Source organism: Entelurus aequoreus, linkage group LG06 (assembly GCF_033978785.1).
Source record: "Entelurus aequoreus isolate RoL-2023_Sb linkage group LG06, RoL_Eaeq_v1.1, whole genome shotgun sequence".
Lineage (NCBI taxonomy): Eukaryota > Metazoa > Chordata > Actinopteri > Syngnathiformes > Syngnathidae > Entelurus > Entelurus aequoreus.
Genome location: NC_084736.1, coordinates 3108489 through 3123491, shown reverse-complemented (window position 1 = coordinate 3123491; position 15003 = coordinate 3108489). Strand labels below are relative to the sequence as shown.

The 15003-nt window shown below is 40.9% G+C and overlaps 1 protein-coding gene across 1 annotated transcript in view; it reads left to right on the top strand.

Moving 5' to 3' along the window:
• znf598 (zinc finger protein 598) overlaps positions 1–14528 on the top strand; it is a 29243-nt gene extending 14715 nt beyond the window's left edge. Inside the window, exons 4-12 of the mRNA XM_062049840.1 lie at positions 647–858; positions 3650–3870; positions 3946–4039; positions 7690–7889; positions 10077–10155; positions 10229–11094; positions 12245–12401; positions 12473–12620; positions 13595–14528. Of these exons, the coding sequence (XP_061905824.1) occupies positions 647–858; positions 3650–3870; positions 3946–4039; positions 7690–7889; positions 10077–10155; positions 10229–11094; positions 12245–12401; positions 12473–12620; positions 13595–13984 (2367 nt within the window). The 3' untranslated portion in view covers positions 13985–14528. The remainder of the gene's footprint in view (positions 1–646; positions 859–3649; positions 3871–3945; positions 4040–7689; positions 7890–10076; positions 10156–10228; positions 11095–12244; positions 12402–12472; positions 12621–13594) is intronic.
• The last annotated feature ends 475 nt before the right edge of the window (positions 14529–15003 follow it).

Below are 15003 nucleotides of genomic sequence, written 5' to 3'. Positions count from 1 at the left end.
ATAGTTACTCTCAGACAAATAGCAACACGACCACAAATACAAAACACATCACTAAGTCAGCAATTTCAATACAAAACTAACTAAATATATTTATGCACAATATCTACTTATAAATGTTTAACCAGGTTTGCTGATCTAGCTAACATGTTGGTATTTCTACCATTGTTGCTGCTTGTCTGGCTCAACGTGTCCGTCGCTTAAAACAATGACTCCAGCACAACATTCATACTTTGTTGTCCAGTCCTGGTTAATTGTCCCATTTTTGCTATTTATTTCGATTTTTTTTTTTCCGAGTTGAATGAGTAGTCTTCTTCTACTCACCCTACTGCTGCTTCATTGCGACACATGTCTCGCTGTTGCCCCCTGCGGGGTGGCGAGAGTACTGCATGCACGATCGACCCTGGTTTTAATGGTTCCAACGAGCCTACTTGGGAGACGTTCGGCAGGCCAAATGAAAAGCCTTGGTGGGCAGTATGTGGCCCGCGTAGTCCTGTTTTATTTAGGCCATACCGCCCATCCCTAATATAAACACATTTTACATGGTAGACTTCACGTTTAGATACCAAACAAACTAGAGTTGAAGCACAATATACTTTTGGAGTAAGAACCTCGCAGCTCGTAGTGATGAGTGAAATTCAACCCCTAGATCTTTTCCCACGAGCGGAAGTGGTACAACCGCAAGGAACTTGCACGCCACCGAGCGCACGGAGACCCCGACGACACCAGTCACCGAGGACACCCGCTCTGCAAGTTCTGTGACGACCGTTACCTGGACAACGATGAGCTGCTCAAACACTTGAGAAAGGACCATTACTTCTGCCATTTCTGCGATGCCGACGGCTCCCAGGAATATTACAGGTATGACAGCACGCAGCTAGACAATCACATTTTAATTTCAATTTCGATTTTGGCTTCTCACGATTATGAAAATGTAATAATCGGAAAAAACTAAACAATTAATTGGCCGTGCAACGTGTGTGCAAATTCAGGAACTTGTGGCGGTGAAACTGATGAGCGAATGAGTGGAAAAAAGTTTGAGATGTCACTAGGGATGGAAAGTTTCCGGTAAATGTCTGGGAAGTTAAGCTCGGGAAGTTTGGAAATGTTGAACATTTTTTGATTATTCAAAGTTGGACAGCGTCCATCTTATTGTGTAGAATAAGATGAGAAGTTTGTAAAAGACTAATGCAATGCCACACACAGATATAAATAGTCAGCTAAACAATTGGAGTAGTCTTTAAAAATATTTGACTGATGGACAAATGAATAGAAACAGGCTAGATGAATAAATGAATCGATCAAGTCAATCAACATGCTAAATCAAACTATAAGCTACATTCTTGTATGACAACAGAATGGCTAGCAGAACACAAGGCAGAGGAAACTACACCTTTTGATTTAGTATTTGCTACTTGAACTTTACACATCACAAAAAAGGTCAATTCGGATCGCTAATGTTGTTAGCATAAATGAATGGGATTTAACATAGAGAAAACTAGCATCACAGCTAACGGAGAAATATTTTCGGTTCATTATGAAACTGTGGTGGTACATAAACCTAGCTAGCTAGAGATATTGGCCTCAAAATCATTGAACAGCTAGCTAGCTTGAGTGTAAGTCTGCTGGAGTAGTCTACAGTCATACAGTAACAAGCAATTACACTTAAATACCATTGATCAAATATATTTACCCCATCAACACTTACCTGACTGGATGAAGTCTTTGGGCTCAAATACTAGTGTGGCCTCAATAGCCCTGCTGTAGTGTGAAGCATGCTGGGAATTATCTGTGCATGGTATGTAAGAATGCACTGCACATGTGATGGAGGAATGCACAGTGCAGGGTTGAAATTCTACTGAATTTGCATTAAATCAGGTTGTTTTAGCTAATAAATCATGCTGCAAGATCAATGTTTATTCCCATTAATTTCCCATTCATTCCCGTTAATTCCCACGGAAAGTTTCCAACTTTGAATATTCCCGGAATTTTGCAACCCTAGATGTCACCATGGTTACTAATTTTCTTTGACACAGCACTAGTATACCCTTATCAACAATCACAAAACTCAACAAAAAGTAAGTCGTATGATTTCCTGGGTCACATAATTGGCCAATAAAATGGAATTTGCTGATTAAAGGCAAAATAATATCAGGGAAATTGACATGAATGCAAGTGAAATGTTATCATTTTGAGGAGAATGAACACTTGTTTGGGAAAATAATGTGTAGCCGACACACTCAACCGCCCCGCCCTGAACTAAACCACGTGGAGACGCACACCTGTAGCAGCCACTAAACTAGGTAGCTAAAACTAGGTAGCTAAAACTAACAAGAACAACACATTCACACATCTGCTCGTGTTGTCGTCATCCATGTAACATCATTGTATGTATAAACTGTGGTCGCTACTTGACAGGCTCAAGTGAAATTTGTCCTCTGCATTTGACCCATCCCCTTGTTCACCCCCTGGGAGGTGAGGGGAGCAGTGAGCTGCAGCGGTGGCCGCGCCCGGGAATCATTTTTGGTGATTTAACCCCCAATTCCAACCCTTGATGCTGAGTGCCAAGCAGGGAGGTAATGACTCCCATTTTTATAGTCTTTGGTGTGACTCGGCCGGGGTTTGAACTCACAACCTACCCATCTCAGGGCAGACACTCTACCCACTAGGCCACTGAGTATGATTAAGTTCATTCTATTCTATTCTTAATGCACAATTATTATGCTCTGACCTAAAATACTAGTCAAAATTGTGCGAAGATGTATCGCAAAGATGTAAAGTGTGCAAAAATGTGAAGATTTTTGCATTTAGAATGTATTATTTATTCAATTGTATTTTACGCAAAAAGTACACACTGTTTTGGTAAAATTATTATTATAGTGGTTTATTTGAAATAGGGACAGATACAAAAACATAGACATCTGAAACAGTTATCCGATGCATGCATCACAGTGTTTGTAGCCAAAGCTCATTTACAACACTTGTCCCCAACAACAACAACAACAACAACACACATCCAACATCATTAAAATAGGAAAATAAAAAATAGAATGAGTTGATAATAATGATAATAGTAATAACACAGACAAAGTGCAAACTAGATAAAAGCCAATAATAATAATAATAACACAGACAAAGTGCAGACTAGATAAAAAACAATAATAATAATAACACAGACAAAGTGCAGACTAGATAAAAAACAATAATAATAATAACACAGACAAAGTGCAGACTAGATAAAAACCAATTAGTAAAAATGAGTAAAAACTAAACATGGGAACACGATTGTTGCTCAACTAGCCATAATTTTGTTTGTTTTTAAAAGTGACAAGTGAATTAAAAAAATGTAAACGAAAAAACTGAATTTTATTATTTTATATTGCTATTTATTGTTATTGCTATTTTACTTGTTGTGGTTTATTAGTTACTAATTTATGTTCAGGTTTCTTTTTAACTATATTTAAAGTTGCGGTACAATAAATACTCATGCTTTCACATTAATGAATAATTGTGTAATTAATCATGATTACAATATCCATCCATTCAGTATGGATCAAAGTAATCGTGATGACTGTTTTTTTGCCATAATCGTGCAAGCCTACCTTCTTTGTCACGCGGCTAAAAGCCTGACGGTGTTTGTTTGTTTCAACAGTGATTACCTGTACTTGAGCGAGCACTTCAGAGGAAGTCACTACCTGTGTGAGGAAGGCCTCTGTGCCACCGAGCAGTTCACCCACGCTTTCCGCAGCGAGATCGACTACAAGGCCCACAAGGCTTCGGCGCACAGCAAAAGCCGAGCAGAGGCACGACAAAACCGCCACATTGATCTGCAGTTCTCCTTGGCTCCAAGACAACAACAGAGGAGGAATGAAGGTCTGCCTTCATATAATGCAACCGCTGCCTCTGTCGTTGATGCGAAGTCACGTATGTTTTTTGTTGATTTTTCAGCTTTGGTGACTGGTGAAGATTATGAGGAGATGCGTCACAGTCGAGGAGGGAGAGGAAGACCCCAGGTGGGACAGAAGAGCTGGCGGTACTCTCGGTGAGTTGTAAGGCTCATTTAAGTGACTTGCACCAGCAATCAGGTTGACTGTCATTACTAAAAAATTATAATAACAAAGTATCCAGTGGAACCTCAATTTTCAATCAATCAATCAATCAATGTTTATTTATATAGCCCTAAATCACAAGTGTCTCAAAGGGCTGTACAAGCCACAACGACATCCTCGGTACAGAGCCCACATACGGGCAAGGAAAAACTCACCCCAGTGGGACGTCGGTGAATGACTATGAGAAACCTTGGAGAGGACCGCATATGTGGGTAACCCCCCCCCCCCTCTAGGGGAGACCGAAAGCAATGGATGTCGAGTGGGTCTGACATAACATTGTGAAAGTCCAGTCCACAGTGGATCCAACACATCAGCGGGAGTCCAGTCCACAGCGGGGCCAACAGGAAACCATCCCGAGCGGAGACGGGTCAGCAGCGCAGAGATGTCCCCAACCGATGCACAGGCTAGTGGTCCACCCGGGGTCCCGACTCTGGACAGCCAGCACCTCATCCGTGGCCACCGGACCTATGCGACTCCCCCTCGCAAGGGACAGGGGAGAAGAGGAGAGAAGAAAAGAAACGGCAGATCAACTGGTCTAAAAAAGGGGGGTCTATTTAAAGGCTAGATTATACAAATGAGTTTTAAGATGGGACTTAAATGCTTCTACTGAGGTAGCATCTCTAATTGTTACCGGGAGGGCATTCCATAGTATTGGAGCCCCAATAGAAAACGCTCTATAGCCCGCAGACTTTTTTTTGGCTCTGGGAATCACTAATAAGCCGAAGTTCTTTGAACGCAGATTTCTTGTCGGGACATATGGTACAATACAATCGGCGAGATAGGCTGGAGCTAAACCGTGTAGTATTTTATACGTAAGTAGTAAAACCTTAAAGTCGCATCTTAAGTGCACAGGAAGCCAGTGCAGGTGAGCCAGTATAGGCGTAATATGATCAAACTTTCTTGTTTTTCTCAAAAGTCTAGCAGCCGCATTTTGTACCAACTGTAATCTTTTAATGCTAGACATAGGGAGGCCCGAAAATAATACGTTACAGTAATCGAGACGAGACGTAACGAACGCATGAATAATGATCTCAGCGTCGCTAGTGGACAAGATGGAACGAATTTTAGCGATATTACGGAGATGAAAGAAGGCCGTTTTAGTAACACTTTTAATGTGTGACTCAAACGAGAGAGTTGTTTTAGTAACACTCTTAATGTGTGACTCAAACGAGAGAGTTGTTTTAGTAACACTCTTAATGTGTGACTCAAACGAGAGAGTTGGGTGGAAGATAATACCCAGATTCTTTACCGAGTCGCCTTGTGTAATTGTTTGGTTGTCAAATGTTAAGGTGGTATTATTAAATAGATGTTGGTGTCTAGCAGGACCGATAATCAGCATTTCCGTTTTCTTAGCGTTGAGTTGCAAAAAGTTAGCGGACATCCATTGTTTAATTTCATTAAGACACGCCTCCAGCTGACTACAGTCCGGCGTGTTGGTCAGCTTTAGGGGCATGTAGAGTTGAGTGTCATCAGCATAACAGTGAAAGCTAACACCGTACTTGCGTATGATGTCACCCAGCGGCAGCATGTAAATACTAAAGAGTGCAGGGCCAAGAACCGAACCCTGGGGAACTCCGCACGTTACCTTGACATAGTCCGAGGTCACATTGTTATGGGAGACGCACTGCATCCTGTCAGTAAGATAAGAGTTAAACCAAGACAAGGCTAAGTCTGACATACCAATACGTGTTTTGATACGCTCTAATAAAATATTATGATCGACGGTATCGAAAGCGGCGCTAAGATCAAGAAGCAGCAACATAGATGACATCCATCGTTAGCAATAGATCATTAGTCATTTTTGCGAGGGCTGTCTCCGTAGAGTGATTTGCCCTGAAACCGGATTGAAAAGGTTCACAGAGATTGTTAGTCACTAAGTGTTCATTTAGCTGCTGTGCGACAATTTTTTCGAGAATTTTGGAAATAAACGGAAGGTGGGAGACCGGTCGGTAGTTTACCATGAGGTCAGGATCGAGGTTAGGTCTTTTGAGCAGAGGATGAATAACCGCTTTTTTGAATGCTAGGGGAACAGTGCCGGAGGAAAGTGATAAGTTTATAATATTTAACACTGATGGACCTAATAATACAAACAGTTCCTTGATAAGTTTCCCAGGAAGTGGGTCAAGTAAACATGTTGTTTGTTTTATCCCACTTACACGCTGTAATAATTCCTCCAATGTTATTTCATCAAAAATAGAGAGACTATTTTGGAGGGCAGTGTCCGTCGTATATACAGTCGTATTTGTGTTAATAGAGCCCAGTTGTAGCTGGGATGCGTTGTCTTTAATCTCCTTTCTAATGAGTTCAATTTTCTTATTAAAGAAATTCATAAAATCATCTGCCGAGTGGGTGGAGCTACTGGGAGGAGTCCCTTGTTGGGTTAGCGATGCTACTGTACTAAACACAAATTTAGGATCGTTTTTGTTGAGGCGGATGAGATTTGAGTAGTATTTAGCTTTAGCTAAGGTAAGCATGCGTTTATAAGTTATTAAACTATCACTCCATGCTTGATGGAAAACCTCAAGTTTAGTCGCGCGCCATTTGCGTTCCAGTTTTCTACATGATAATTTATGAGCTCTAATTTCTTCTGTAAACCATGGGGTGCGCCTTTTAGGGGCCCTTTTTTGCTTTAGCGGTGCTATACTATCAATAATTTCGCGCAAGGCATCGTCAAAGTTGTTAGTGAGGTTATCAATAGAGCCGACATAATTTGGGAATGGTGCCATTACCGAAGGCAGTAGGTCAGCAAGAGTCATCGTTGTGGCAGCATTAATGTTGCGGCCGCTATAGCAGTTATTATTATTATTAGCTTGTTGACAATGAGTCAAAACTTCAAATTTTATAAGGTCATATTTAATTGGCTCTTGAACAGGGTTCGTAAATAGAAAAGTTTGTATTAAGAAGGAAAAAGTCAAGCGTGGTCCTGGCATGTTCTTGCTGCAAATGTTGGTACATTTTTTTGGGTGTGAAAGAGGAGGGCGGTCGCGGCACTTGCCGAAGTTGCCGCGGTAAAATTCGAGCCCTGCCCGCCATGTTGCGCCAACCATCAAAAATAGTAGGTCTGCATATATTTAGCGCCGGGATCACTGTAAAGGGACACCAACGTCTTCATTGCCTGAGGAAAGTGTCACGTCTCCACATAGCTAGAACCATGTTGACACTCTTTTATCGGACGTATGTGGAATCGGTTCTGTCCTTCTCTCTGGTGTCTTGGTTTGGTTACCGTAGTCCAGGCGGTGGAAACGGCCACATTGATTTGAATAAAAACTGAAAGAGTGCGCCCCCGTGGTGATTACGTTCCACAGCCGTGACGCATCCTGCAGAGGTGAAGGTGGTGTAGGTGTGAGTCTGTGCCTCACCAGACATGAATCTAACTGAATTGCAACAATTATACATGTATGGCTTGACTCCATATAAACACTTTGATGAATATCTTGTGTTTATTAACACCGAATCTTAGAAGCTCCATTTTCCATCTCTATCTAAAGAAGAGCAACTATTTAAGCAATACTACGAATGTTTCATTGTGTTCCTATCAAGTCAAATCCCAGACTTTTTATGGTTTTTTTGTGTGTCTGTGCAGCGAGGAAGAGGACAGAGAGGTGGCAGCTGCTCTAAGGGCATCAGTGGCTATGCGTCGACAAGAGGATAGGGCAGCTGCATTGGAGAGGACCACTGTGAAACACCACAGGGAAGAGAGGACGGAGAGAACAGAATCAGACGAGCCCAGTTCCAGGGCTGGTTCCAGGGCTGGTCCCATTAAACCAACAGGCAAACCTCCAGGTAAACAAAGTGAACAATGTAACTAAGCATTTAGCCCGCTTGAGTGCTTGAATTTTGGATACCAACACATTTGTCCTTTAAAAATGGTGAATAAAGCTTTTTATTACCCCGGCTTTCTACTGAATGCAAAATGGCCGCGGAACGGCACTCGCACGGTGGCGGACTCTTTCTGTTTTTATTCAAGCCAATGAGTCTGTTTCCACTGCCGGTGCTAAATATACGCAGAGATTAGATATTTGTCAGATGCCACGACTAATCCGTTCATCTATCCATCCATCCATTTTCTACCGCTTATTCCCTTCGGGGTCGCAGGGGGCGCTGGAGCCTATCTCAGCTACAATCGGGCGGAAGGCGGGGTACACCCTGGACAAGTCGCCACCTCATCGCAGGGCCAACACAGATAGACAGACAACATACACACTCACACAGAAAGATCACGACTACTCAGGACCTTCAATTTAGCTAAAATCTGCTTGTCTTGCACAGGAAGTCATGCACAAACCCAAAATAAATGATCGGGTTTACTTTAAAAAAAAAAAGGTCCATTTTCAATGCGCATGGTATTTTGGGGAGCACGGTGGTAAAGGGGTTAGTGCGTCAGCCTCACAATACGAAGGTCCTGGGTTCGATCCTGCGCTCGGGACTATTCTTCCTGGGGTCCAGGCCAAAAAACATCACACAATCACAAAAGAGAAGATTACAATGCAGTACAACATGATCAATAATAAAATGTTGTAATACAAAAATAGCAACAACAAAGAACAAAAAAAAACAATAACTTCGAGTTTACATAATAATGTTCATACCAAAGATAAAAAGAGCAATATAAAAATAGCTATATATTTTAGCATAAATAAAACAAAGAACAAATGGCCTATAATATACACATTAGTGCAGTGTTTTTCAACCACTGTGCCGCGGCACACTAGTGTGCCGTGATATACAGTCTGGTGTGCCGTGGTAAATTATCTAATTTCACCTATTTGGGTTAAAAATATTTTTTGCAAAGCAGTAATTATAGTCTGCAAATGATGTGTTGTTGTTGAGTGTCGGTGCTGTCTAGAGCTAGGCAGAGTAACCGTGTAATACTCTTCCATATCAGTAGGTGGCAGCAGGTACCTAATTGCTTTGTAGATGTCGGAAACAGCAAGCAGGTAAAAAGGTGTCTAATGCTTAAACCAAAAATAAACAAAAGGTGAGTGCCCCTAAGAAAATGCATTGAAGCTTAGGGAAGGCTATGCAGAACGAAACTAAAACTGAACTGGCTACAAAGTAAACAAAAACAGAATGCTGGACGACAGCAAAGACTTACTGTGGAGCAAAGACAAAGTACATCCGAACATGACATGACAATCAACAATGTCCCCACAAAGAAGGATAAAAACAACTCAAATCTTCTTGATTGCTAAAACAAAGTAGATGCGGGAAATATGGCTCAAAGGAAGACATGAAACTGCTCCAGGAAAATACCAAAAAAAGAGAAAAAGCCACCAAAATAGGAGCGTGAGACAAGAAGTAAAACACTACACACAGGAAAACAGCAAAAAAGTTCAAATAAGTCAGGGTGTGATGTGACAGGTGGTGACAGTACACCTACTTTGAGACAAGAGCTATAGTGATGCATGCTTGGTTATGCTTTAAAGTCATATCCAACAATTGTGACAACGACTTTTTACTGTCAACTGAGTTTCGTTTTTGAATGATTTCTGCTGGTGGTGTGCCTCCGTGTTTTTTCTACGCAAAAAATGTGCCTTGGCTCAAAAAAGGTTGAAAAACACTGATGTAGAGCATATAGAATACTTATGATCTAGAACACAAGGATGGCTTTTAAATTTAGATTCAAATCATTATAGCTTCCCATTAAATATTAATACCTGAAAAACATCTAAAGACAAAGACAAACAAAAAGTGACGAAAAAGTACCATCCATCCATTTTCTACTGCTTGTCCCATAATCAATAAAATAGTCAATAATCAATAAAACCAGTCACGACATTAGGTACAATCTAAAATAATCTCTTTCCGCAATACTTCTCCTCTTAGTCTATTCTTAAAACTCACTCTGCTGGTGATTGATAGCAGATATTGTGGAAGTGGATTCCAGTAAGTGATTGTCTTAAACATCAAACATCACTTTTGGGTTTAAACCCAAAACTGATCTGACACTTTCATTGTCATCTGTCCTAGTGAAGACCATGAAGAGCTCCAGTCCCAGAGAGGAGGAAGATGAGTTTCCAGCTTTGGGTGCCGGAGCTCCATTCGCCATGTAAGAAAATAATACACGGCACCAACCTTAAATCAATGACAAGCTTGATATTCTTTATATGTTTGGTTTCCAGTGTAAAGTCAGCCCCACCAGTGGTTCCACAGCCTCCAAGGACCCTGAAGGAAGATGACTTCCCCAGCCTTTCAGTAGCTAATGTTCCTTCGGCCCCCATGACTCCATCTTACCCCACCCAACCCAAGAAGTTGTCTTCTTTCCAAGAGGATTTCCCTGCCCTTGTGTCCAAAGTGCGACCCCTTAGATCTGCAGCTGGCTCCAAGTCTGCCTGGTCTGCTCATAGTGCTCCAGCTCGGCCCACTGCTCAGCCCGCCTCTTCCACCAGACTTCCGCCTCAGCCCACCTCAGCATCCTCCGGCCCCCAGACCCTCACCTCCATCACATCTTCATCTTCAAGGAGGAAAAAGAAAGTAGGGGAAAACGGAAAGGCGGCGTCCACACGCACGCCTCCTTCCTCCGATGACGAGAGAACAGGAATGACGCAGCAGGAGTTTCGCTCGGTGCCCACCATGTTGGACATCTCATCTTTGCTGACTGTAAAAGGAGGGGGCAAACCTTCCTCTGTGACCACCAGCCCTCCGACCCTGACGCCTAACACTGAAACCCCTACTTGGAAAGCAAGCAAGAAGAAAAAACAAAACAACAACGCCTCTACTTGTAACTCTTCAGCATCAGGGAGTCAGGCGCCTGCTAAGACAACTTCAGTAGAAAGCGTGACTCAAAAGGAGAACGTTCCTCAAAAAACAAGGAGCAAACCCCCCAGTCCTGCGGTGGTGCTGGCGGCACAGAGCCAGTTGCTCAATGGCTTCCATGAAACCTCACCGCCGGTTGTTAGCAAGGAGACACCAACACGTCCCAAAGCAGATTCTCCTGTTCAACAAGACGAAGAATTCCCTGCCCTCATGACTAGGAAACCACCTCCAGGTATAACACAACACATTAGTTTGTTATGCTCACGTGTACTCTGGAACAGTTTATAGGGAACATTACACTAACTAACACGGAAACGAGAACTAACACGCGGAAACATCCACAACACGTGCAATACATGGAGAACTAATTCAACACATGCAATACATGGAGAACTAATTCAACACATGCAATACATGGAGAACTAATTGAACATCCACAACACATGCGATACAGGGAGAACTAATTCAACACATGCGATACAGGGAGAACTAATTTAATTATAATATAATAAATAATATACCTTTTTACTCCCCCAACTTTCTTCGAAGCCTCCCGCTCATGTATGTGTGTATCCTTCTCAGACCTGGCAACTCTGGGAGCATTCCAAATATTGTGGGCCAAATGGGAAAAATGTAATAAATAAATACATCTTTGGGTAATTACTTAAATTTGTCAATTGAAATGAAATGTGTTATCAAATGTGTCATTAATTTATTGAATGTAAAATTACATTTAATTACTTGATCAATTGTTGATTTTATGATTTAATTAATTGCTATAAGTTGTTCATGATTTAATGATTTGATACAGTAATGACACATTTAAAGAATTAAAAATCTATTTTAATTTATGGAATAAATCTAAATACTTAAATGTGTCATTAATTCATTAGAATTAGATACACTTGTTATGTGTTAGCAAATGTGTCATTCATTTAATGAAATTACTTAATTATTTTACAATTATATCAATTATTGATTTCATTGGTTCATTATTTAATATATTAATGATACATTAAAATATTTGTATTTATTTATAAAATGTTATCCAACTTGGCCTTCCATTGCTAGCTTTCAGTTTCATCGTACTTCAGTTGTTTTCCCTGTATTTGATTTGTTTGGGTGGATTGTATGTGTTTGAGACATTGTCACGCATAGGCCACCGTAGAAAACTCATACCCTTTACACTTCCCGTGAAGCAGGTGGGGATCAAACCTAGTTAGTAATGTAAGCAGCATTCCCAAGGAACAGGAAGAAGTAATCATACTCTAAAACAAAATGTCTGCTGTTGAAAGTCAACGTCAATTGAAAACTCACTGATTTATCATTTATATTCCCCCTTATCGTATTTATAAAGTTAATTCATTATGTTTGCATTGCAGGGTTCAAGGTGTCCTTCCCAACAAAGTCCTCAGCTCCTGCACCATCCACCACGCTGCACCCCCCTCCACCTGGCCTGGGACTCCAAGCCACGAAGCCCCCACCCGGCTTCACTGGGACACCCTTCAACAGTAACGTTGTCGAGCCAGCAGTCAACTTGTGAGCCATTCCCAAATACACGCTCTATTCATCATCTTTGTGCTGAAAACTAATTGTTTCTCCTCTCGCAGAGCCCCCAAAGCTCCAGACGGTGGTTACTTGGTGCCCGAGGACTTCCACCAGAGGAACCTGGAGCTGATCCAGTCTATTAAAAAGTACCTCCACAATGATGAGTCCAAGTTCAATCAGTTCAAAAACTACTCTGCACAATTCAGACAGGTACTTGTGTCACTAACACAACACTAATGTACGTGAATATATCAGAAGTATTTACACCACAAAAATCACAATTTAGCTAAATATTTTTTTTTTTTTAAAAAGGCTGGTAGGTTGTACAAAAATTCAGGGCCCAATAGAAGCAGGAAAAAATATATAGCTAAGTGGGAATATGGAAAAGACAATGATGAAGATGCACCACACGAGGGGGGCACACACTTTTTCTGCAGGCCAGCTACTACTCAATGTACCAAGTGGATGGGATCATTTATATATATCATTTATATTCATTATGAAAGATCAATCAATCAAAGTTTACTTATATAACGTGTATACCAGTCAGAATGTTGGACTATCAACATCTATCCATTTTTTTAATATTACCCTTTTTGTTATGATGCATATTGAAAGAAATGCATTTTTACTCTTTGATGACACGTTACTAAATTGATGGAGATCACCTAGAATACAAGTTTGCAGTGTCATTGGGATGTTTATATTAAGGAATGTGATTGCTTCTTTTCTTGTTTCCAACCATAACTCTTTTATTCTCTGACATTCCCGACACTTCATACATAACTTGCTATCTACCGCACCACTTTTAAACAGCTGAGAAGATGTCAAATACAATCTCTTCAAGATCTTGAATTGACTCAGCTTATCTTTAATGCTTCTAAAGGGCTTATTGGCATTTTCCCAAATATCAGTCCATGATATGTCTCTTTCATCTGAAATGTTTAAGTCCATCATCCATTTCCGAACACATGCATCATTGGCATTTCTAGTATAGTGTTCATTTATTATTCCATAAAATAGTTTAATTAATTTCTTAATTGTATCTTGATTAAAAAGTGCAGGGCTATTTAAAGACATATTTTCAGAGGATATGCATTTATTTACAGCGTGTTTTTAAAGAGATAAAATTTAAGAAATGAGTTTTGGTGCACTTGATGATGACGCCATTCTTGTGTTGCTAGGGGGTTTTACCAGCAGCCCACTACCACCACAGCTGCAAGGACCTGCTGGGAGACGACTTCCAGCACATCTTCAAGGAGCTGCTGGTGCTGCTGCCAGACACCGTCAAGCAGCAGGAGCTCCTCACGGCTCACGGGGACTGCAAGGCTCAGGAGAAGCAGTCTGGGATGGCAGGAGGAGGAGGAGGAGGAGGGAAGAGAAACAAGAACAAAAAGAACGCTTGGCAGATGCCCAGCATGCAGGCAAACACCAGTGCTGACCTGGACTGCCAGGTGTGTCCCACCTGCAGACAGGTGCTGGCTCCTAAAGACTTCAACTCCCACAAGACACTGCACATGAAGGACAACGAGGACTTCCCCTCCCTGCAGTCCATTTGCCGAATGATCAGCTAGCATTCTGTTGTCAAATGTCCACTAAAGCTAGCACTCTGTTGTCAAATGTCCGCAGCTGCGCTCACTTCATGTGGATCACGGCTTGTGGAGCTTTTTCCTGGTCTCAACCCTGGAGTCCAACTGGGACACTTCCAGCTGGTTTGGCCGTGTCCAACCACAACTTGATGTATTTATAGAAGAGCGGCGAGGACAAAGTCACAAGGTACTTGAAAAGAATCCATTCAACTTTTTGTCTTTCATTTGCAAACACAGAAAAGTCGTGTTGTACGAGTCCCCCAGGCTGTAGAACACTTTCAACGTTTCATTTCAAATCCTTTAACTCACACAATTGAACCAATGCTCCTTTTATTTTAAACAGGAACTAAATGGAATTACAAATGTTTCCTGCTTTGTTGTCTATTTCCTAGTTTTAAAAGGCTTCAATTACACAAGGGCCACTTGTTTGATGGCCATGATGTGTGATGGTCTCCTCTCAGGACCTCCAGCGTGCAGTGCTGGCTCACATGTACTAGACTGTACAATAAAGCCCTTTCTGTCACACATTCTGAGGAAACTCACTGAACTGTCTTTTAAAATGATATTTATGGTCACAAGATATGCTAATGTAACAATGCAATTTAAATACATTTTAATTCAATTATATAAATCAGGGGTGCCCATTATGTCGATCGCTAGCCGGGCATTAAAAAAAAAATAGACCTAAAAATGAGCGATCATCAATCTTCACAATGACACTTTCGTCACTTGATTGACATTCAATTTTTATACACACATTTTTATACACTGAATTTTTATACACATTTTTATACTCATTTTTATACACTGAATTTTTATACTCATTTTTATACACTGAATTTTACACACTCATTTTTATACACTGAATTTTACACACTCATTTTTATACACTGAATTTTATACACTATTTTTTATACACTGAATTTTATACACTCATTTTTATACACTGAATTTTTATACTCATTTTTATACACTGAATATTATACTCATTTTTATACACTGAA